The 25,235-nt window shown below is 43.3% G+C and overlaps 1 protein-coding gene across 5 annotated transcripts in view; it reads left to right on the forward strand.

The window, feature by feature from the left end:
* Positions 1 to 277: 277 nt before the first annotated feature.
* slc39a14 (solute carrier family 39 member 14) overlaps positions 278 to 25,235 on the forward strand; it is a 51,553-nt gene continuing 26,595 nt past the window's right edge. The window contains exons 1-6 of one of the 5 annotated variants that reach the window (XM_055887605.1): positions 278 to 525; positions 11,780 to 12,006; positions 16,234 to 16,458; positions 17,243 to 17,558; positions 19,193 to 19,370; positions 24,242 to 24,411. In XM_055887605.1, the coding sequence (XP_055743580.1) occupies positions 17,271 to 17,558; positions 19,193 to 19,370; positions 24,242 to 24,411 (636 nt within the window). In that variant the 5' untranslated portion in view covers positions 278 to 525; positions 11,780 to 12,006; positions 16,234 to 16,458; positions 17,243 to 17,270. Of the gene's footprint in view, positions 530 to 11,779; positions 12,007 to 16,233; positions 16,459 to 17,242; positions 17,559 to 19,192; positions 19,371 to 22,764; positions 22,935 to 24,241; positions 24,412 to 25,235 lie in introns of all 5 variants that reach the window. The other 4 variants (XM_055887606.1, XM_055887607.1, XM_055887603.1 and 1 more) reach the window with 4 other exon arrangements.

Genomic DNA, 25,235 nt, shown 5'->3' on the forward strand with positions numbered 1-25,235 from the left:
GCTAAATCCTAAGAAAATACTAGTTAACGACATTCATGAATGGAATGTCATCATCAACATGTCATTCCAGAAAACTCTTCAGTAGCTATATCAATGCAAAGCCTGCTAATAAGTCCTCATGTCTATTATGCCCTAATCAGAATAGTACCTGAAAAGCATAGTTTAACTACAATATCAATTTTGACCATTTTAGAGGGGAGGAACGAGAGCTCAAACATAAACAGATTTGAGTCCGATTGAAACCGGTCCAAAATGTAATGCGCCGTAAGGGGCGGTCTTTTAACTGTCGACGTCACCGATCGACCGCTTGTCACTGCTTCTCATACAGCGAATGGGCCGAGAAATAAGATCATATCTGGTCCAGCGTTATCTTTGGCATGGGAGAGAGATCAGTAGCCTTTGTTGCATTTGTGATGCATTGAAAAGGGGCCCTCTTTATGGACGATTGATTGCAATATATGCAAAGTAAGGAAGACATCACACGTGCGGGAGTTAGTTAGCTAGCTAGCTGATCTTCCCCAGCGGGTAGGTGAGCATGCATCACATCATCCAATGATGCTTCTTGGTCTTTCGTCGTAGCTTGCTAGCTAGTCCACGAATATACACTTTAGCTGACTATTATCAATGTTAACATATAGGCTTTGCTAAATGTGGGTCTAATTGTGAATGGGCTAGCTGACAAAGCTAGCTAACAAAGCTAGCTAGCTAACGTTAGCTGCTAGCTCAATAATGGACTAAATGAGCCTAACGTTTCTCCTTATGAAGGGTCTTACATGTTCTCTTTAGACGCGAATTCGCTTTGGCAGCCAAAACGGCCAAATACTCAATTTAAACGTGAATCAATTCACAATTGCGGTACAGTTCAAGAAACATAAAGCCATCTATCTTACTTTCATATGACATCAAAATAATTGCGCGTATGCGAAATGTACACTTACTGTACACTGTTTTTCCCAGTGTTAAAGGAGCTACTGTAAATATAACAAGTATGCAGTGTAATTCCTTAAAATGTATTTAATATGTCTACAGTAATAGCGGAATAATTGTGTTTCAACAATACCCCCCCCCCCCCCCCCCAAAAAAAAAATATATATTTATTTACTGGGGCATTTTTATTGGTTAAACAAAACAAGGACCTGCTCTTGTTAAATTGACTGGGTCTGAGCTGCACGCTGATTGTTGTAACATGCAGTGAGTGGCACAATCAGTTATTGTTTACATATTGTGCAATGCTTCTAGAAATTTAAAATACAAGCGACAGAACCTAAGGCTGCTGCAAAAAATTGGGTAAACCTTACCACCTACCATCAAAAGGACCAACAGAATGTACAGTGCATTCGGAAAAGTATTCAGACCCCTTTACTTTTTCCACATTTTGTTACGTTACAGCCTTATTCAAAAATGTATTACATCGTTTTTTCCACCTCATCAATCTACACACAATACCCCATAATGACACAGCAAAAACAGTTTTTTAGAAATGTTAGCGAATGTATTAGACTTTTTAAAAACTCATGACATTTACATAAGTATTCAGACCCGTACTTTGTTTAAGAACCTTTGGCAGCAATTACAGGAGTGGCTTCGGGACAAATCTCTGAATGTCCTTGAGTTGCTCAGCCGGAGCCTGGACTTGAACCTGATCGAAGATCTTTGGAGAGACCTGAAAATACCTGTGCAGCGACACTCCCCATCCAACCTGACAGAGCGTGAGAGGATCTGTTGAGAAGAATGGGAGGAACTCCCCACATAAAGATGTGCCTAGCTTGTAGCGTCATAGCCTAGAAGACTCTAGGTTGTAATTGCTGCCAAAGGTGCGAAAACAAAGTACTGAGTAAAGTGTCTGAATACTTATGTAAATGTGATATGGATATCATAAGGTGGATGCACCAATTTGTAAGTCGCTCTGGATAAGAGCGTCTGCTAAATGACTTAAATGTAAATGTGATATTTCACTTTTTGCTAACATTTTTTTTTAAAATGTATATTTTTTATTTATTGGTGTTGTGTGTAGATTGAGGGGGGAGGGAAACGACAATTTAATACATTTTAGAATACGGCTTTAATGTAACAATGTAGAAAAAGTCAAGGTGACTGAATACTTTCCAAATGCACTGTGCAACCGTGTGTAAATATTTTATTCAACATTCTGGGTTGAAGAGACTCTTGTGGTATTTTTTTTAAGGCAGATTTATTTCAGACTGAATATCCATGGGGTAACCATGTTAACAGTCTGATGTTTAGGCAAAGGTAGGTCACTGTCTTTCATCTGTTGTCCATAAACAAGCACTGTAAAACATGGAAATATGGCCGAGTAGGGGACCCTAACCCTATAGCCAGGGCTCCCCAAATCCACAGATTAGGGCCTAATTAATTTTTAAATTTACTGATTTCATTATATGAACTGTAACTCAGTAAAATTGTTCAAATTGCTGCTCGTTGCGTTAAAAAAAGCAAACATTTTTTTTTTGCCCATTATAGAATCAAGTGTGTTATGTTTGGAGAGAGCCAATCCTACAAGTAGGGGTGTGTCCTGGCTAAATTCCCAATCTCACCCTCATACTGTATTTATTTATTAATTTATTTTGCTCCTTTGCACCCCATTATTTCTGTCTCTACTTTGCACTTTCTTCCAATGCAAACCAACCATTCCAGTGTTTTTTTTAGTTTTTATTTTACTTGCTGTGTTGTACTCACTTCGCCTCCATGGCCTTTTTATATTTTTATTTATTTATACATATATCTGTTTGCCTTCACCTCCCTTATCTCACCTCACTTGCTCACATTGTATATAGACTTATTTTTTTATCTTTTTCACTGTATTATTGACTATATGTTTGTTTTTACTCCATGTGTAACTATGTGTTGTTGTATGTGTCGAACTGCTTTGCTTTATCTTGGCCAGGTCGCAATTGTAAATGAGAACGTGTTCTCAATTTGCCTACCTGGTTAAATAAAGGTTAAATAAAAATAAATAAATAAATAAATACCATCATGGCCACCTAATCATCCCCAGCTTAAATTGGCTCATTCATCCCCTCTCCTCTCCCATGTATCTATTCAACAGGTCGTTGCTGTAAGATGAGAATGTGTTCTCAGCCCAGTTACCTGGTAAAATAAGGCTTAAATAAAGAATGTATAATACTGGGCAGGTCTCTTGGTAGTTGTCACTCAAATGCAAGGGGCTGGAGCTCATTGGCTACAATCTGAATTGCTTGGGGGCTGGCCCATGTGGGGTGAAATGTAGGGGAAAAGACACGGAGCAGCATCCATACAAGTTGCTTTCAAATGAGGAATTTTGCGTGTAATTTAGCTTAAACAGTAATTATGCTCATAGATTATGCATGTACAGTACATTCAGAATGTATTCACACCCCTTGACGTTATCCACATTTTGTAGTGTTACAAGGTGGGATTAAAATATATTCCATTTTATAACTTTTTTTGTCAACGATCTACATAATACTGTAATGTCAAAGTTTTTAAAACAAAAATCTAACATTAGTGTTAGCACGTTATTCTTTAAACAAATCCTCTAGCTCTGTCAAGTTGTTTGTTGATCATGTCTAGACAGCCATTTTCATGTCTTGCCATATATTTTAAAGCAGATTTAAGTCAAAACTGTAACTAGGCCACTCAGGAACATTCAATGTCGTCTCGGTAAGCTACAGTGTAGATTTGGCCTTGTGTTTTAGGTTATTGACCTGCTGAAAGGTGAATTTGTCTCCCAGTGTTTTCCTCTAGCATTTTACCTGTGCTTAGCTCTATTCTGTTTCTTTTTATCCTGAAAAACTCCCTAGTCCTTGCCGATGACAAGCATACCCATAATAGATGCAGCCACCATCATGCTTGCATATATGAAGTGGTACTCAGTGATGTGGTGTTGGATTTTTCTCGAACATAATGCTTTTTATTCAGGACATGAAGTGAATTTCTTTGCCACATTTTTTTGCAGTTTTACTTTAGTTCCTTATTGCAAAGAGGATGCATGTTTTGGAATATCTGTATTCTTTACAGGCTTCCTCCTTTTCACTCTGTCATTTAGGTTAGTATTGTGGAGTAACTACAATGTTGTTGATCCATCCTCAGTTTTCTCCTATCACAGCTATTAAACTTTAACTGTTTAAAAGTCACCATTGGCTTCATGGTAAAATCCCTGAGCAGTTTCCTTCCTCTTCGGCAACTGAGTTAGGAAGGACGCGTTAGGAAGGCCTGTGTCTTCACAGTGAATGGATGCAAAGTGTAATTTATAATTTCACCATGCTCAAAGGGGCATTCAATGACTGCTTTTTAATTATAAAAAAAAAAAACATCTACCATTAGGTGCCCATCTACCAACCTCCCTGGTCTTTGTGATTGAGACTGTTTGAAAGTCACTGCTCAACTGAGGGAACAAAGATAATTGTATGTGTGGTGTACAGAGATGAGGTAGTCATTCAAAAACCATTTTAAACACTATTATTGAGTCCATGCAACGTATTATGTTACTTGTCAACCGATAAGTCTAAGAGCTGTCTAAGCCGGGGGAGGGGCGGTTCTACTAAGCTACATGGATTCTTTTAAAGAAGGTCATACCAAGGATCATTTTGCTATTTGATATTGAATTTTTAGACTCCTTGAAGTATCAAAAAATATATATATATATATATATTTTTTTAGTAACATTTATTTGGCCTTACTGCTATTAGCCAATACAAACACATAGAATAACATTTACTACATGGCACAACAGTCCTAAAATAAACATTTAAAGGAAGTTTATTCTGAACTGTCTATCCTTTATCTGAGAGATCAGAAAAGATATATATATATATATACATATTATTTTTTTGTTGTATTTATCCTCCTATTTTTGGCACTAAACAGTCATATGCTGAACACAAATATAAACGCAACATGTGAAGTGTTGGTCCCATGTTTCTTGAGCTGAAATAAAATATCCCAGAAATGTTCCATACGAACAAAAAGCTTATTTCTCTCAAATGTTGTCCACAAATGTGTTTACATCCCTGTTAGTGAGAAGTTCTCCTTTGCCAAGATGCACCTGACAGGTGTGGCATATCAAGAAGCTGATTTTAAACAGCATGATCATTAAACAGGTGCACTTTTGTACTGGGGACAAAAAGTTTCACAACACAATGCCACAGATTCCAGTTTTGATGGAGCGTGCAATTGGTATGCTGACTGCAGGAATGTTCAGCAGAGTTGTTGCCAGAAAATGGAATGTTAATTTCTCTACCATAAACCGCCTCCAACGTCGTTTTAGAGAATTTGGCAGTACGTTCAACTGGCCTCACAACCGCAGACCAGCCCAGGACCTCCAATACAGGTTTCTAAACCTGCAGGATCGTCTTGAGACCAGCCACTCGGAAAGCTGGGGAAATTGAGGAGTATTTCTGTCTGTAATAAAGCCCTTCTGTGGGGAAAAACTCATTTTGATTGGCTGGGCCTGACTCCCCAGTGGGATGGCCTGGCTCCCAAGTGGATGGGCCTATGCCCACCCATGGCTGTGCCACTGCCCAGTCATGTGAAATCCATAGAATAAGGGCCTAATTAATTAATTAAAATTGACAAATTTCCTTAATTGAACTGTAACTCAGTAAAATCGTTACTGCAATTATTACATGTTGCTTTTATATTTTTCTTCAGTATACTTCCATTATTTTTTTTTCGACTTGTACAGGGGAACGTTCAATAAGTCTTGAGGCCTGTGGGCGTCCCAGAGAAAAACACTGACATCGTGAGAGTCTCAGCTTTCCATAGAGGGGTCATAATAGTTTTTAGGGCAAACTATATTTATATCGACTTTAAGGGTTCAACCACATTTTTGCTCCTGAAGTTATTTATGCTTGACATAACAAAGGGGTTGAATACTTATTGACTAAAGACATTTCAGCTTTTCATTTGTTAAAATGTATATAAACATAATTCCACTTTGTCATTTTAGGCTACTGTGTGTAGGCCATTGACAAAATCTCAATTAAATCCTTTTTAAATTCAGGCACAACAAAATGTAGAGAAAGTATCAGGGGGTGAATACTTTAAGGCACTGTATGTACTACACATGGACACATCCAGCCCAAAGCGGGATGTTTTTAAAAATACTTTCTTAGTCGCCAAAGTACCGCAGTATGTCTAACAAAACCTCCCCGGCCAGAAGATACTATCATAATCTTCAACTAACTCTACTCATCTCAATCTAGTTAGCTAGAAATACATGTAACCAGCTAGCTAGCTTTACTATCTACTAGTTAATCCCCTAACTAATCTGGATTATTTTATTATTACTCATTTATTTTACTTTAGCTCATTTAGTAAATATTTTCTTAACTCTTATTTTTCTTTAAAACTGTATTGTTGGTAAAGGGCTTGTAAGTAAGCATTTCACTGTTCGCTCTACACCTGTTGTATTCGACGTATGTGACAAATGAAATTGGATTTGATGTGACCTGTTTGATCAAGGATGAGGGAGATACAGTAGACGTCTATCTAGAACTAAAGAGGGTTGATTGCTGCTACCACTTTGCGCTCTTCAATAGCTATTGTTTCAACGTGACAAAATCAAATCCAACTTTATTTGTCAAATGCGCCGAATACAACAAGTGTAGACTTTACCGTGAAATGCTTACTTACAAGCCCTTAACCAACAGTGCAGTTCAAGAAGAGTTAAGAAAATATTTACCAAGTAGACTAAAATAAGAAGTAACACGATGAGAATAACGGGACTATATACAGGGGGCACCGTTACAGAGTCACTGAGCGGGGGTACAGGTTAGTTGAGGTAATTTCTATATGTAGGTGGGGGTGAAGTGTCTATGCATAGATAATAAACAGTGAGTAGTATCAGTGTACAAAAGGGGGGGGTTCAATGTAAATTGTCCGGCGGCAATTTTATGAATTGTTCAGCGGTCTAATGGCTTGGGGGTAGAAGCTGTTGAGGAGCCTTTTGGTCCTAGACTTGGCGCTCCGGTACCGCTTGCCGTGCGGTAGCAGAGAAAACTCTATAACTTGGGTGACTAGAGTCTCTGACAATTTTATGGGCTTTCATCTGACGCTGCCTATTATATAGGTCCAGTATGGCAGGAAGCTTGACCCCAGTGATGTACTGGGCCGTTTGCACTACCCTCTGTAGCGCCTTATGGTCAGATGCCGAGCAGTTGCCATACCAGGCGGTGATGCCAGGATGCTCTCGATGGTGCAGCTGTAGAACCTTTTGAGGATCTGGGGATCAATGGCAAATCTTTTCAGTCTCCTGAGGGGGAAAATGTTTTGTCGTGCCCTCTTCACGACTGTCTTGGTATGTTTGGACCATGATAGTTCGTTGGTGATGTGGACACCGAGGAACTTGAAACTCTCGACCCTCACTCTCCACTACAGCCCCGTCGATGTTAATGGGGGCCTGTTCAGCCTGCCTTTTCCTGTAGACCACAATCAGCTCCTTTGTCTTGCTCACATTGAGGGAGAGGTTGTTGACCTGGCACCACACTGCCAGTTCTCTAACCACCTCCCTATAGGCCGTCTCATCGTTGTTGGTGATCAGGCCTCCCACTGTTGTGTCGTCAGCAAACTTAATGATGGTGTTGGAGTCGTGTTTGGCCATGCAGTCGTGGGTGAACAAGGAATAAAGGAGGGGACTAAGTACACACCCCTGAGGGGCCCCAGTATTAAGGATCAGTGTGGCAGACGTGTTGTTGCCTACTCTTACCACCTTGGGGCGGCCCGTCAGGAAGTCCAGGATCCAGTTGCAGAGGGAGGTGTTTAGTCCTAGAGTCCTTAGCTTAGTGATGAGCTTCGTGGGCACTATGGTGTTGAACGCTGAGCTCTTGTCAATGAACAGCATTCTCACATAGGTGTTCCCTTTGTCAAGGTGAGAAAGGGCAGTGTGGAGTGCGATTGAGATTGTGTCATCTGTGGATCTGTTGGGGCGGTATGCGAATTGGAGTGGGTCTAGGGTGTCCGGGAGGGTGTTGTTGATGTTAGCCATGACCAGCCTTTCAAAGCACTTTATGGCTACCGACGTGAGTGCCACAGGGCGGATATCATTTAGGGAGGATTGTGAGGGTTGTGAGGTTACCTTCCCTTCCTTGGGCACAGGGAATATGGTAGTCTGCTTGAAACGTAGGTATTACAGATTTGGTCAGGGAGAGGTTGAAAATGTCAGTGAAGACACTTGACAGTTGGTCCACGCATGCTTTGAGTACACGTCCTGGTAATCCGTCTGGCCCCGCGGCTTTGTGAATGTTGACCTGTTTTAAAAGTTTTGTTTACATCGGCTACCAAGAGCATAATCACACAGTCATCCAGAACAGCTGGTGCTCTTGTGCAGGCTTCAGTGTTGCATGCTTCGACGCAAGCATAAAAGGCATTTAGCTCATCTGGTAGGCATGCGTCACTGGGCAGCTCGCGTCTGAGTTTCCCTTTTTGTAGTCCGTAATAGTTTTCAAGCCCTGCCACATCTGATGAGCGTCAGAGCCGGTGTAGTAGGATACAATCTTAATCCTGTATTGACGCGTTGCTTGTTTGATTGTTCATCTGAGGGCATAGCGGGATTTCTTATAAGCATCCGGATTAGTCTCCCGCTCCTTGAAAGCGGCAGCTCCAGACGCAAATGTTGCCTGTAATCCATGGCTTCTGGTTGGGATATGTACGTACAGTCACTGTGGGGACGACGTCGTCGATGCACTTATTGATGAAGCCGATGACTGAGATGGTGTACTCCTCAATGCCATTGGATGAATCCCGGAACATATTCCAGTCTGTGCTGCAAAACAGTCCTGTAGTGTAGCGTCCGCGTCATCTGACCACTTCCGTATTGAGCGAGTCACTAGTACTTCCTGCTTTAGTTTTTACTTGTAAGCAGGAATCAGGAGAATAGAATTATGGTCAGATTTGCCAAATGGAGGGCGGGCGGGGGAGAGATTTGTTTGCATAAAGGTGGTCTAGGATTTTATTTATTTTCCTGGTTGCACATGTGACATGCTGGTAAAGATTTGGTAAAACTGATTTAAGTTTTCCTGCATTAAAGTCCCAGGCCACTAGGAGCGTCGCTTCAGGGTGTCATTTTCTTTGCTTATGGCCTCATAGAGTTGGTTGAGAGCGGTCTTAGTGCCAGCAATGGTCTGTGGTGGTAAATAGACGGCTACGAATAATATAGATGAGAACTCTCTTGGTAGATAATTTTGTCAACAGCTTATCATAAGGTACTCTACCTCAGGCGAGCAATACCTCAAGACTTTAATATTAAACATTGCGCACAAGCTGTTATTGACAAATAGACACACACCCCCACCCCTCATCTTACCAGAGGTGCATGGAAAATCCCGCTAGCTCTATATTGTCCGGTTCGTCGTTCAGACACGTCTCGGTGAAACATAAAATGTTACAGTTTTTGATGTCCCGTTGGTAGGATAATCTTAAATGTAGGTTATCAATTTTATTTTCCAATAATCAAATCAAATGAGTCACATGTGCCGAATACAACCTTACAGTGAAATGCTTACTTACGAGCCCCTAACCGAAAGTGCAGTTAAAGAAAAATGATAAGAGATAAAAGTAACAAGTATTTAAAGAGCAGCAGTAAAAAAAAATAACAATATATACAGGGATGTTTGCACTTTAGCATGAAGAGCGGATGGCAGTAGGAGTTTACTCGCTCGCCTACAGATTCTCACAAGGCTGCCCTCAGAGAAGAAGCACACTGTATTTTTTTTATTTTTTTTACGATCTTGCCAGAAGCTGTTTTAGAAGGTGGTGTAACTTATTATTTCACTACTGTGAGGAATTCTATTAATGGATGGATTAGTATTCTAGCCCAATAGTGAATACATATAAAATTACAATGTATAGATTATTCTTTCTCATGTTTTTCCACTCCTGCCAGCACTCAGCCTCATACTCATTCTGAGGTGAGCGTGTGAGCGTGTGAGCGTGTGAGCGTGTGTGTGTGTGTTTTCTGAGTTTCCCTGATCTATTAAATGCTTTGTCATCTAATGACAATGTCAGTGTTGGTTAATAACATCACCTGTCCTGAGATTTTTCTGAACTCTATAATTAAGTTCTCACAGAATGTTAGGGTTGTGTTGTGGGCTTTCTCCCCCATCTCCCCTCTACATAGTTCCCACCCCCTCCCCCCGTCTCCCCCCATCTCCCCCTACACTATAAGATACTGTTGTCAGTCAAAACCTCTTGAAGAAGACTCAGTGCAACCTATTTCTGAGGTGAAAGCTTCAGCTTTTATCAACGTTTTTTTTCCTGACGAGAAAGATCTTCTAAAGCTGGCAAGTTAACGTTTTGATTTTCAACCTGTTACATAGTTTGTTCCTCATTAGGCTATGTGGAGTTCGGGGGGGGAATTGTGATTTGTCGGATACAGAATATTACAAAGGTTTCTAAAGTAGGCTGAGAACTCTGGTTAAGTGTGTTGCTGGTGGTGTATCATGTGTCTAGCCTACGTCTTGAGGATAGTGCTGTTTTCAGCAGATTTGTGGCAACTTTATGAACACATCGTAAACAGACTTTAAATGTTCTGTCACTATTTATTTTTATTTTTTTCCCCCAATCGTCAAATTGCTTTGATGAACTTTCCGCTGAGTGTTATGGAGGCCAGGCGGCAACTTGTTACAGGAGCTGAATGTGGGTTGTCTGTGCCAGGCTGACTTCACAGTTAAGAGAAGCTGCGACGTGTTCAGTCAAAAGTAGCGCCTTCATAATGATTGACTTTCTCTCATAAATATATGATTTATGCAATGGCGTATCGCCTTTATGGCACAACTTATTGCCAAGTTTTAGAGAAAGTCATCTGTGTGCGTATTGCATGCATAAACGCCAAGCTCATTTAAGTTACTGTAGTGTCTTAACTCTAACTCCGTCTCACTTCCTTCCATTGACTCCCCTCCTAGATGTCCTGTCTGTGTGTTGTGATAGCCTACATTGACTAACCTCCTAGATGTCCTGTCTGTGTGTTGTGATAGCCTACATTGACTAACCTCTAGCAGACTTGGGGCAGTGTGGTGTCAGGCAGACGGTGATGAAAGACAACACCAGTCTTTTTTTTGAGGTTATTATAGTAATAGTGCACTGAGTTTCCTGCTGGTTGTCTTCCACTTTCCCTGAGTTCTATCATGAGTTTCCTGCTGACTCCAGAGGAAGGTCATTAAACCTGGTCCCAGAGCTGTTTGTGCAGTCGCAGGCTAGTTAAAGGTACAATGCAGCAGTTTTTTATTCTTATCTCAATATCAAATCATTACTGGCTAACAGGAACCTTACTGTGATTTGTTTTAAATTAAAATGGTAAAAAAAAAAATATATATCTTCTCAGCTCTTTCACCACCAAAAATAATTTTCAGGATGATAAAGTTTTCAGTTTGAACTTGAAACGACTAAAACCAGATATAAAGTATGTCGAAAATAGAGCTGTATATTTATAAATAATATAATCTTTAAGAACTAACAACCACAAGATTAAAAAAGAATAATCAAAAATCCTAAAATGTCCTTTCATGGCACCCACATTTTGTTCTAGTGTTTAAGTCACTCAGTAGGCTTATGCTATGGCAAAATGTGTAGAAATGCAGGAAATAACATTTTAAAACAGCAACATGTTTTCTGTAGCGGCCAAGAGGAGGGACCTCTAAAATGTTAGGTCAGAGACTGTGCCACGCTAACTTTACCACCGCTGCTGGGGGGGGGGGTCATTGGGGCAACACTGTTCTGATAGCACTGCTGATTTCACTGTTATGTAATCGATGAAGAACTCACTCGCTCTTTCACTCTTTGACAGATCAGGACTCGTATCTGCAAAGCATCTGTGTAGGAGTGCTGATCTAGGATCTGTCCATAAATCCATATCATCTCATTCCTTATGATCTAAAAGGCAAAACTGATCATAGATGAGTACTCCTGAGACACTTTGTGGATTAGGGCCCAGGTTGCGATGTGGGAACAGTGATGGGGCACTGGTGACCTCGTCTCCAGGCTAGCCTATTTACTACAGCATATCAAGAGCCGGTAGGTGGATGTGACTACTGCCTGGTATTTCATCCATGTAGCCTATTGGTTCCCCGTCTCTTCAGTCTCCATCCATGTAGCCTATTGGTTCCCCGTCTCTTCAGTCTCCATCCATGTAGCCTATTGGTTCCCCGTCTCTTCTGTCTCCATCCATGTAGCCTATTGGTTCCCCGTCTCTTCTGTCTCCATCCATGTAGCCTATTGGTTCCCCGTCTCTTCAGTCTCCATCCATGTAGCCTATTGGTTCCCCGTCTCTTCAGTCTCCATCCATGTAGCCTATTGGTTCCCCGTCTCTTCTGTCTCCATCCATGTAGCCTATTGGTTCCCCGTCTCTTCTGTCTCCATCCATGTAGCCTATTGGTTCCCCGTCTCTTCTGTCTCCATCCATGTAGCCTATTGGTTCCCCGTCTCTTCTGTCTCCATCCATGTAGCCTATTGGTTCCCCGTCTCTTCTGTCTCCATCCATGTAGCCTATTGGTTCCCCGTCTCTTCTGTCTCCATCCATGTAGCCTATTGGTTCCCCGTCTCTTCTGTCTCCATCCATGTAGCCTATTGGTTCCCCGTCTCTTCTGTCTCCATCCATGTAGCCTATTGGTTCCCCGTCTCTTCTGTCTCCATCCATGTAGCCTATTGGTTCCCCGTCTCTTCTGTCTCCATCCATGTAGCCTATTGGTTCCCCGTCTCTTCTGTCTCCATCCATGTAGCCTATTGGTTCCCCGTCTCTTCTGTCTCCATCCATGTAGCCTATTGGTTCCCCGTCTCTTCTGTCTCCATCCATGTAGCCTATTGGTTCCCCGTCTCTTCTGTCTCCATCATGTAGCCTATTGGTTCCCCGTCTCTTCAGTCTCCATCCATGTCAAGTACTGTATGTTCCTGTAATAACCTAAATATGTGTGATCTTTTACGTCATAGTCCCCAAACCCTAGTTTTGTTATGCAGCAGTGTAGCCGACACACAGGTCAGAGACCAGGGTCCTGGCAGGGAGTCAGGTTGGCTGGTATTGACTAGAGCAAACTGACTGATCCTACCACCTTATCTATATGTGGTCTAAATATAACCTCTGGAGACATGCCTGGACATTATAAACCTCTTCACTACTATTACTTTACCTTGTCATCCTGAGAACTCTGAGTCAGCCCTGCACAGTATTATGGGTATTTTTATCCATTCAGGACCACAGTATTTTAAAGGTCCAGTGCAACTGTTTTTTTATCTCTATCAAATCATTTCTGGGTAACAATTGAAGTACCTTACTGTGATTTTTGTTTTCAATTAAATGGTCAAAAAGGAAGAGAAATATCTTCTTAGCAGAGAGGAATTTCTCAAGCAAGAATTTTGCTAGGACTGTCTGAGTGATCTGACTTGGGAAGGGGGAAACTGAAAACGACCTGTTATTGGCAGAGAAGTTTTCTTCTTGGTCAAACTAATTTACCGCCTGGTGATGTCACGCCAAAACTTAATCTCACCAAAACAGGCTGATATTTCAGGCGATTTTACACTAAAAAGACTATTTTTGTGTGTGACAATTTCACAGTATAATTCCAATCTCATAGTTTAGAAATATACACAGAGTGTACAAAACATTAGGAACACTCTTTTTATGACAGACTGACCAGACTAATTATTTGTTTACAGGAATGGGAAAAATGTCCTTTCTATTTTATTCAACTGAGTTCAGTTATATTCTTCTTACTGTAAAATCCTATAATATAAAATAATGGCACAGGATTTATAAGCATATCTTGTCAGCTAAATGAACAAGCCTACAGCCAAGGTCACAGAGCACAGCCAGATAACATGCAGTAGGCAAACTCATAATCTTTTCTTCATATCATAGTGTTTCTTTAGACCTGACTAAAATATATAATGGATTCATTTTTTAAAAATGTGTTCGTTCCAAAGGCATCAGAGGCTTGTATACAGCTGCAGACCTGGAGATGCTAAATGGGTTTATGTTAATAAACAGTCAAATTTAGTGAGACCAGCAGTCTTTTACGTGACAATAACCGGCTGACAAAATGTCATGACAGAAACAGCTCTAGGTGCAACTCAATAGTGGGAAGCTGTTCCTGATGTTTTGTTCACTCAGTGTATATAAAACCCAGGAGAATCACATTTTCGACTGCACTGGGCCTTTTTTTAATGTTTATACTCAGCAGTTCCTGCTTAATCTTTTGGATGTGTTTAAACTTCTACATCTCGTTCTAACCTGATGATTTAGTAGTCTGGGTTGTGTTCCATATGGTTAGCACTCCCACCTAGCTCCACACCTCGCTAGACAGAGTCTGGAGGTTTGCCATGAAACTTTGAGCACCAGTTGCTTGATTTTACTCTGGCGGACTTCACTCCATGGTGAAGGAAGGTGAAGTTCATTATAGACAACAGAATGGAGAGGACATCAACTGACACATTTGCTGTGAGTTGTCATTGACAAACAAAGAAAGACATGCAACTACAGAGGACAAACGTAGCTACAAGGTGGGCGTTTCATGATTTTCATTTTTGAAGTATTGACCTTGAGCAAATCGATGTAGTCTGAGCTAGAGTCCACAAAGCCTGGTCTCTGCTGGCTCTTTATCTCCCTTTGCCCCTCCGTGGCTCTTTACCTCTCTCTGCCCCTCCGTAGCTCTTTACCTCTCTCTGCCCCTCCGTAGCTCTTTACCTCTCTCTGCCCCTCCGTGGCTCTTTACCTCTCTCTGCCCCTCCGTGGCTCTTTACCTCTCTCTGCCCCTCCGTGGCTCTTTACCTCTCTCTGCCCCTCCGTGGCTCTTTACCTCTCTCTGCCCCTCCGTGGCTCTTTACCTCTCTCTGCCCCTCCGTGGCTCTTTACCTCTCTCTGCCCCTCCGTGGCTCTTTACCTCTCTCTGCCCCTCCGTGGCTCTTTACCTCTCTCTGCCCCTCCGTGGCGCTTTACCTCTCTCTGCCCCTCCGTGGCGCTTTACCTCTCTCTGCCCCTCCGTGGCGCTTTACCTCTCTCTGCCCCTCCGTGGCTCTTTACCTCTCTCTGCCCCTCCGTGGCTCTTTACCTCTCTCTGCCCCTCCGTGGCTCTTTACCTCTCTCTGCCCCTCCGTGGCTCTTTACCTCTCTCTGCCCCTCCGTGGCTCTTTACCTCTCTCTGCCCCTCCGTGGCTCTTTACCTCTCTCTGCCCCTCCGTGGCTCTTTACCTCTCTCTGCCCCTCCGTGGCTCTTTACCTCTCTCTGCCCCTCCGTGGCGCTTTACCTCTCTCTGCCCCTCCGTGGCGCTTTACCTCTCTCTGCCCCTCCGTGGCGCTTTACCTCTCTCTGCCCCTCCGTGGCGCTTTACCTCTCTCTGCCCCTCCGTGGCGCTTTACCTCTCTCTGCCCCTCCGTGGCGCTTTACCTCTCTCTGCCCCTCCGTGGCGCTTTACCTCTCTCTGCCCCTCCGTGGCGCTTTACCTCTCTCTGCCCCTCCGTGGCTCTTTACCTCTCTCTGCCCCTCCGTGGCTCTTTACCTCTCTCTGCCCCTCCGTGGCGCTTTACCTCTCTCTGCCCCTCCGTGGCGCTTTACCTCTCTCTGCCCCTCCGTGGCGCTTTACCTCTCTCTGCCCCTCCGTGGCGCTTTACCTCTCTCTGCCCCTCCGTGGCTCTTTACCTCTCTCTGCCCCTCCGTGGCTCTTTACCTCTCTCTGCCCCTCCGTGGCTCTTTACCTCTCTCTGCCCCTCCGTGGCTCTTTACCTCTCTCTGCCCCTCTGTGGCTCTTTACCTCTCTCTGCCCCTCCGTGGCTCTTTACCTCTCTCTGCCCTTTCCAATTCTGTGTGTCATACAAGGACAGGTCACACTGAGTCTCTTCCCAGCAGACACACAGAGAAACAAACCGAGAGAAAGGGAGAGAGGGCAAGAGAGAGACTGTACACGCCAAGTCCTGCTATGGGACAGTATACTGTTGACCCCTGAACCAGACTGGCTTTTAAAAACTATCTGTATATCCCAGGCCACATACACATTCTAAACTGTTTTTTTATCTTCAAACTGAACCGGAATCGACAAGGAATGTCAGTGGAAGTGACTGGAGTTCTTAGACTGTTGTGGGTTTGTGGCATCTGCTTGGTTTCCCAATGTCTGAACTGACTGCTACAGTCTAGTGTGAGGCAAGTGGGTATACAAGTTGTGTTTCCATGGTGGCTGGCTGCTACACTGAGGTTTTGTTTGTACTTTTCCATTTTAGCTCTAAGTTTTAAACTCATATTTTTCTCTCTCCCACAGTTGACTGCCCTGCTCTTTCTATCTCTTCACTCTACTACCCAAGTCTGACGGAAGACCTAAGAGCTCTACCCTGTACCGAGGGCTCTACCCTGTACCGAGGGCTCTACCCTGTACCGAGGGCTCTACTCTGTACCGAGGGCTCTACCCTGTACCGAGGGCTCTACCCTGTACCGAGGGCTCTACATAAGAGCTCTAAGCCCCGTCACACTACTCCGGTTGGAAGAGGTAAGTCTTTCATACTGCAAGGCAATGAATAGAAACCTTGTTCTGAACCGTTTACTTTGCGTTTATTTAGCCTCCCTCACTCATCTCACTTAGTCAACTGCAATGATGTAATATGGATTATTGATGTCTGGACTGTTGACTGAATTGGTCCTCTGTGTGTGTGTGTGTGTTAGACTCTGGACTGTTGACTGAATTTGTCCTCTGATGCATAACTGTGTGTCATTGTAGCTAACCCATCTTCCTGTCATGGAATGGCTACTGTTATTATGTGAGATCAGGGTGTAATTGTGTTTGGGCTCGGGTTGCTGGGGATCGGGTTTTCCTTGCTCTCTCCTCTGTTCATTGTACCAGGTGTAAGACAGTGAAACTTGGTGTGTGTGGCTGGCCGGCTGGCTGCACAAAAAGGTTTGAGAACCAGTCACTGTGTTGGCCTACTGACTCCCTCTGTGACCTTTATGACCTCTCCTCTCCCCAGCCAGAATCCACTGTGTTGGCCTACTGACCCCCTCTGTGACCTCTATGACCTCTCCTCTCCCCAGCCAGAATCCACTGTGTTGGCCTACTGACCCCCTCTGTGACCTTTATGACCTCTCCTCTCCCCAGCCAGAATCCACTGTGTTGGCCTACTAACTAAATCACCTTGGCTCTCCCATCTCCTCAGCCAGACCTACCAATCCACCTCAGGGACCTCTCCTCAGCCAGACCTACCAATCCACCTCAGGGACCTCTCCTCAGCCAGCCAGAACTACTAACTAACCCATGTTGCTCTCTTCCTGTTCCCCAGCCGTAACCCAGCCAGTGGAGGGGTCATCATGACTCAGAGTCCCGTCCATGGCTGCTCGGTCTGTGTGGCCCAGCTGACAGTCTTCCTCTCCCTTGCCCTGCTGTTGTGTCCCCTGGGGAGAGCGCTCGGCCAAGACCAGGCTTCTCCGGCCCAGGTGCTGCAGGGCCTGTTGGAGCGATATGGGGACAATGCCACCATCTCTGTCCCCCAGCTGCGCTCTTTGCTGGCCCGACTCGGTGCACCTGGCCTGGGAGACAACGGCACCACTGCAGAGGCGACAGCTCCACCGGCGCCGCCCAGAGTCAACCTGTCCAAAGTAAAGCGATTTATATTGACTGATACTAAGCATTAGGAGCCGCTCTCTCCCTGCATTTCCTTCCTTTCAGACCCCCTCCCTGAGATCTGTCCCACACAAACTTTAATCTTTGTGTTTTCAAAACATTTGTAACGAATCATATTGATTTATTGCTGTTCATGTCAAAACAAAGGTAGTGACATCCCTATATCCAGTCTGTCTCCGGGGTTGTGGAGAGGGGGGGTTGAATGGGGCATCCCTCCCCTTGTTTTTTGGAGGTTCTGGTCCCTCCGGATAATTCTTTACGTAGAAGGACTGAGAATCTCAGTTTTGGTGACTTTCTAAGTGGACATTCTACTCCAAAATGAATGAAAATAAATTAGGCTGACACCATCTCAAATATAATTTCCAACTCCAGAAATTAGCCCAATAACATGTTGGTACAATTATTTGTTAATTATTTTTATCATATTGGACCATGCATTTAGCCAATGTATGCATGGTCTATATTTTCAGGTATGCTACTAGCAATAATCATTATCAACCCAACTGATGCAGCATATTGGCTATAAATAAATATGCTATAAATAAAATGATTACCCTATTGGGCTAATCATTAGCCAGATTCCAAAATGTGGTCTTTTAACTAGTTACATTTTCTTCATATTACAGTGCTTCTTTAGACCTGACTAAAATAGATCATGTATTTATTATGATGGTGTATATTAAATTGATTTATTATACTTTTTTAAAATGTAGATTTTCCAAAGGCGTGCATCAGCGGCTTGTAATACAGTGTAAATGACTACAATGGAAACACTGAGATGGGACGCTTTGCATTATTACTAGGCTTAATACCATGTAGGACGCTTTGCATTATTACTAGGCTTAATGCCATGTAGGACGCTTTGCATTATTACTAGGCTTAATGTCATGTATTACGCTTTGCATTATTACTAGGCTTAATGCCATGTAGGACGCTTTGCATTATTACTAGGCTTAATACCATGTAGGACGCTTTGCATTATTACTAGGCTTAATGTCATGTATTACGCTTTGCATTATTACTAGGCTTAATGCCATGTAGGACGCTTTGCATTATTACTAGGCTTAATGTCATGTATTACGCTTTGCATTATTACTAGGCTTAATGCCATGTAGGACGCTTTGCATTATTACTAGGCTTAATACCATGTAGGACGCTTTGCATTATTACTAGGCTTAATGTCATGTAGGACGCTTTGCATTATTACTAGGTTTAATACCATGTAGGACGCTTTGCATTATTACTAGGCTTAATGCCACGTAGTCTTGACTCACTAGGCGCTACCGTGTTGATTTGAGAGCAGAGGGATAAGTTAACACAGAGTTGTGTTTCATGGTCATTTGTCCCTGAGCTAAGGGAATGACTGTTCACTTTTTTTTGTCCAGAGTTTGTGTGCTTAGGCATGGAACCTTCCAGTTCCATCATATCTATATGGATAAGTTAATCTCACTTTAGTTTTCCATGAAGGGAAAACAGCATGTCCTTTATCAGATAGGAAGTGATTGGGGTTTCTTTTTGTGGTCAGTGTGTGTGTGTGTGTGTGTGTGTGTGTGTGTGTGTGTGTGTGGTGTGTGTGTGAGAGTGACGGCTTGCCTGTTTCCCTCCACAGTGCTTACCTGGAGACACGCTGGCAGTTTACAGTATGAACGAGCAGTCTCGTCTGGATGGGCGTGGCCTACAGGAGCTCTGCCCCACCATGCTTCAGCAATTGGACTCGGGCGCCTGTGGGGTGGAGAAAAAGGAGGAGCTTATCATAGACCCGCCTTCCAAACCCACTGCTGCTGAAGGTGAGCCTCTCAACTCCTATTGTCTTTCATAATACATTTGCAGTGTTTCCCCTACGGTAAAAAGGGGGGCGGGCGTGGTAGTGGACGTAGCCAATGGTTGAGACCGTCCTGTAAATTTTTTTTATATATATATAAAAATAAACATTTATAAAGCTAGTTTACTGCCATTACACCTATTTTGCCATGTTTTATGCCGTGTTGTGATGCTGTCTGACTCAAGCATATCAAAATAAATGGGGGACCCATGTAATGACATTTTGGGAATTTTAGACTCTCCCCGACTAGTTTTTATTTAGGTAAAGATGATCTCATAAAGAATGTATACGTCCATTTATCTTTTCTACATACTTTATATACGTGTTTTCTACATATTATTTGTTGTTGTTTGATGTACCGGTACTGCAGTTCCAGTATACTGCTGACTGTTCACGTTCTGTTTATCAAGGCAGTTAAGTCACTAGATGACACAACCAGGGCAACCATTTTCCACTGGACTGTCTTATGTTAAACTTTCTCCAAGAAGTTTTCATTAGAACAATTACAATTCTCTCTTCTCTAGAAATCTGTTGTGGGTTAGATTTGGTCTACAGTATGAAGTTCAGAGGAAGGTTCATAAATTATAAGGCAGTTGGTTATGTTTCTCCTCGCCTTGTACTTCCTGGTCCACTTTAGCACAGAACAGCCATTATTAGAAGGCCACTGTCAGCGGATACTAGGTACAGAATCCTCTTAGCAGGTACAGATGATACGTAAAGGCACCTCCATCTTGGATCGATCTGGCTCACACTGCCCACAGCTTCTCAGCCTGCTGACATCAGAGGTTGGCAGGCCATGTAACTGGATATCCTTGTTATTACTCTGGAAGCCATTTTAGTATCTGGTTCTAATCTAGGGGATTGTGTTGTGGATGTATGTAGGCTGCAGCCTAGGCTTTTGTAGCCTAGGCTTTTGTACATGTGCTTTTATAGTTTAGTTTTATTACGTATAAATGGGCAGTATTTAACATGCAAACAAGAACAGTAGCTACTAGCTAGTTCTCATCAGAGCCCAGTCTAAGTTGACCCTGGTGTAGCTGGTGGGTATAAAAAGACTGTTAATGACAGGCTTTGAGAATGTAGTAAACTAGTGTGATCGTCCCACTGGGGCGCTCCACCTAGAATTACAGTACATAGAAAGGACATTCTAACTCGCTGTAGAAAGTCATGAGGATGTTAGAACTGTGTCAGGTACTACCTATTCTGTTTCTGTGGTCTAACAGCACTTGGTGGTGTGTTTAGAAACCAAACTCAAGGCTGTTGATATGCCTTGCCCTCTCATCTCGATACCAGCTAACAGTTCTAGTTGCAATTTGCAAAGATTCTAACACATGAACTGACAATGCTGGAAAAGAGCTCTTCATTGTGATTGTGTCAGGGATTTCTCTGGATGTTGTTCAAGAAAAACCTCTCACTCTTTATGCTATTTGTCCCTTTCTGTGTCCTAATTTCTCTCAAGAGAGGCATTGATACAGGATGTGTTTTGGCCAGAGATACATTTTCACTCATCTTCCACTAATGTCTAGAGCACTCTCCCCAGTGCCGTCCTGGGTTCAAATAGTATTTGAAATCTATTGTGTTTGCTTAAGCCAAACCTGGAGTGGTAGATGGCATGGTTTACACTTTTGAAACGATTCCATTGGCCCTATTGCGCCAGGAAAACTCAATCACAGCTAAAGTATATTTTAAAGATTTCGAATACTATTTGGACCCAGGTCTGGGAAAGGGTATTTGGCCAGCTGTGACTCAGGCTGAGGTGCTACTAGCTGCTGCAGTGGGGGCAGAGGGACGTCGGTTCAATATGTCCTATTGCCCTCCTTTTAAAAGTCTCTGTTCACAGAAATGACCGTCTCTGTTTGTGCTTGTCTCATTTTGTTTAGGATTTCAAGCACCGTATTTGAAGATGACTGCTTCCTATTGAGACAATGTGTGTTCATTATGCAGAGGGAAGGAGGGTTTGGTCCGTCCTTCAAATGTTTCCCTCTTCTTTGCAGGTTACACTATAATTTTCCTAGTTAATTAAAGGTTACGTTAACAAAATGCTAGGGAGGACGGGCTGATGTTGCTTTGTGGTTGTTTGACCTACTTTGAGTGCACTAATTGTAAGTCACTTGTACGTCGCTGTCGATAACCGCATGTAAAATGTCATGTTCTAACCACACGAGTCAGGATGTAACTGTCAGCGACGCGTCTTTCAGACAAGGATGTGGGATGGATCAATTATTTTCAAGTGTTTACACCGTAGTAGTCTAGTCCTGTTTTGAATAACACAGGAATGAGTTGCCTCTGCCCATAAAAACTACATCCTCTCTGCCCTGCTTTAAAAATCAAGTTAAAGAACTGTTTGTCTTTTTTAATCCATTTGAACGTACCTTATGATGTCACTGCAATGATGAGAGAGATGTTCTTCTTTGTTTTATTATCTCGCTGTCATACTGTGTTCAACCGTGTTGGATCTTGTTCTTCTTTGTTTTATTATCTCTCTGTCATACTGTGTTCAACCGTGTTGGATCTTGTTCTTCTTTGTTTTAATGTTTTATTATCTCTCTGTCATACTGTGTTCAACCGTGTTGGATCTTGCCTAGTCATCTTGTTTCAAGAGGACCACAATGGAAATAAGTCCCAGACTTTGTTATCCTCAATGATTTAACCCATGTGCATATATGGCTTCTTCAAGTTTTATGTGTGCTTGTTTTTTTAAATGACGAATTAATCAACTAAATTCTTCTTACAGACCTTGTCACTTCTGCAATCCACACCACAACCAAAGTTAACCAATCTTCCTCTCCCACAGGATACAGGTGTTTTTTGTGTGCTGAAAGGAAACTTGGAACTCTTAACTCTTCATTTACATTACAGGAGTTTTATGCTCAACACCACCGCAATGTGGTCTACACCTTTCCACAATGTCACTTCTCCCCTCCCTTTCCACTGATCCCCTTTCCCTTCCATACCGCCCTGTGATACCTCCCCCTCAGACATCACACACATCACACACACATCATCTGTGATCATTACTGCTCCTGTAGTCACAGTCCTCTGTGATCATTACTGCTCCTGTAGTCACAGTCCTCTGTGATCATTACTGCTCCTGTAGTCACAGTCCTCTGTGATCATTACTGCTCCTGTAGTCACAGTCCTCTGTGATCATTACTGCTCCTGTAGTCACAGTCCTCTGTGATCATTACTGCTCCTGTAGTCACAGTCCTCTGTGATCATTACTGCTCCTGTAGTGATCATTGTCACAGCACACAGAGTAATTCTCATATTCAACAAACGGCATGTGTGCTTCAGTGTTCACTTCAAACCTTCTCTTTGGTGTGTCGTGTGCCTCCTCTTCTCCCTCCTTGTCCAATCAGTGTGGGGTTTCTCTATTCTGAGTGTGACCCTGGTCAGTGCCTTCTCTCTCACCGGTGTGTTCCTGGTTCCCCTCATGAGGACGAGGCACATGCGCCGGGCGCTCGTCTTTTTCATCGCCCTCTCCATCGGAACGCTGTACTCCACGGCTGTGTTCCAGCTCTTGCCAGAGGTGCGGTATCCATCAATCCCCTGTTGGGAAAAAGTCACTCCCCCCAAAAAACATATTTCTCCCCCATCCCCTCCCTCAATGCCCCACTGACCACAGAACTCTCTCTGTTCTTCACCTCCTCCTGGGCATTTCCTTCTCTCTCTTCCTGGGAGTGTAATTAGCAGCTTGGGAATTGTTGTGTTCAACCAACCAGTGGTCATCAAAGAGCTACTGTGATTCTACAGTTGCTTCAGTGATTTTCTCTGCCACTGGAATTCTGGACTGGTTGTTCTCTCTCTCTCTTATCTGTGTGTGTGTGTGTGTGTGTGTGTGTGTGTCTACACGGGCTGGTCTGGCTACTCTGCACTGTTCGCTGGCTGTGGAATATATATGCCATCTGTGAGACTAGTTCTCCTTTGAGAGAGGCTGGATGGCTGACTTGCTGGTTGGCTGGCTGCACAGTGAACTGTACCTCTCTAAGCTCACCTCAGGGAAACCAGGCCAAGTGGAAATTTACTGCTCCCAGTGTTCCACAACTTTACCCCATTTCTCAAAATACGATTGGTGAATTTGGTGTTTAAAATAAAATGACGCTCTCAGGCAGTGGGGCTGTTTAGTGTGTCTGCAGTGAGCCAGCGGCAGCAGGAGCTCAGACCATGCCCTGGGGAAGCTGGCAGCTAGCTAGTAGAGTGGTGCAGAGCATACACACACCTGGCCTGAAAGACAATGGTGTGTGTGTGTGTTCTTAGCTACCCTTTCTCTATCTTTCTCTGGTTTTATCTGATCGGTCTTGCATTGCGTACTCCCTAATACCCACCTGTATTATGTGACCGCTCCAGTTTAAAGCACCAGTGGTTCCAGGCTGCATCATAAAGGCCTGAGGATTCTGCTTCCTCTGATCTACGATGACATAATTACTCCCTCATCTCTTAATCACAGGCTGTTTGGGGTTGGAACACTGGTCTGATGGGAAACAAATCATGGTGTCTCCATCATACAGTGATCAGACACACACATGTCTGTGAATGGACATTGATTGTGAATAGACAGTCAGTGTCCATTGATTGGGCATTTCCTGTTCTCTGGGAACGGAACTGTTGAGGGTGATGTGATTATGTTCTTCAGGGTTGACATTTAACTGGTGTTCTCGGGTTAATCCTTCTACTGCGAAAAATAATATCTTTAATGATTTCATGATGTTAATTTAACTAATTTTCCCCTTTCTTTCCTTTTTTCCGCTCCTCTTTGGTCCCCCTTCTCTCTCTCTCTCTCTCTCTCTCTCCCCTCTCCCCTCTCCCCTCTCCCCTCTCCCCTCTGGTCGTGGTCAGTTTGGGGTTATGGCTTCCTGTGTGTGACCTTCATTTCTCTGTGTTCGCTGGTTGGGGCCAGTGTGGTCCCCTTCATGAGGAAAACCTTTTACAAGCGTCTGCTGCTCTACTTCATAGCCCTGGCCATTGGCACCCTCTACTCCAACGCCCTGTTTCAGCTCATCCCAGAGGTAGTGTGAAGGGCACGCTATTCCCTACGTAGTGCACTCCCTTATTTATTGAACAACTTCAGAAACCTATTCCCTATGTAGTGCACTACTTTAGCACCCTTTCCCTTATTTATTGAACAACTTCAGAAACCTATTCCCTATGTAGTGAAATACTTTAGGCACCCTGTTCCCTATGTAGTGCACTACTTCTGGCACCCTATTTCCTTTTATAGTGCACTACATTTGGCTGAGGCTATGGCCAAAAGTAGTGCACTATATAGGAAATAGGATGTGCTCCACTACCTCAGATGTTTCCCCCCCCTTCAAGCAGCCCTCAGCCCAAATGAAACCAGACTAACTACGGTCATGCCCGGCCCATAGATTAATTAGGAGAACCACCTACTTAATTAACAGTATCACTTTATTGTCCCCTATGTGATTCTGAAAAGCAGACCCGTTGAGCTGCTGCTGGGCCTTCCTGGAAAGGGGAGGCACTGGGGAAAATAGTTTCTCTAGCTTTAGTCTGTTCTGAGATGGACTAAAAATTCACCTCATCCACCTGGGTCCATTTTGCTACAGAAAACCCATCACATGATCCCAAACCAACATGGCAGAGAAGAGTTGGCTGAAAAGTACTACCATATTTGGAAACCAGGCCACAGTAGATGACCTTAGCAGACAAACAGCCCAAGGTGTTAGCTAATGTGCTGATTACAGTGAAATATAGACACAATGTCTGCCTTTTTAAATGCTTGAAGCAGTATTTTACCATTTGATAGCACTCTAAACAGTATTTTTATTGGTGATGTTTATAACAGTAGGCTATCTCTTAGCCTGGTACTGTG

The sequence above is a fragment of the Salvelinus fontinalis genome, chromosome 28 (genome assembly GCF_029448725.1).
Source record: "Salvelinus fontinalis isolate EN_2023a chromosome 28, ASM2944872v1, whole genome shotgun sequence".
Taxonomy (NCBI): Eukaryota; Metazoa; Chordata; class Actinopteri; order Salmoniformes; family Salmonidae; genus Salvelinus; species Salvelinus fontinalis.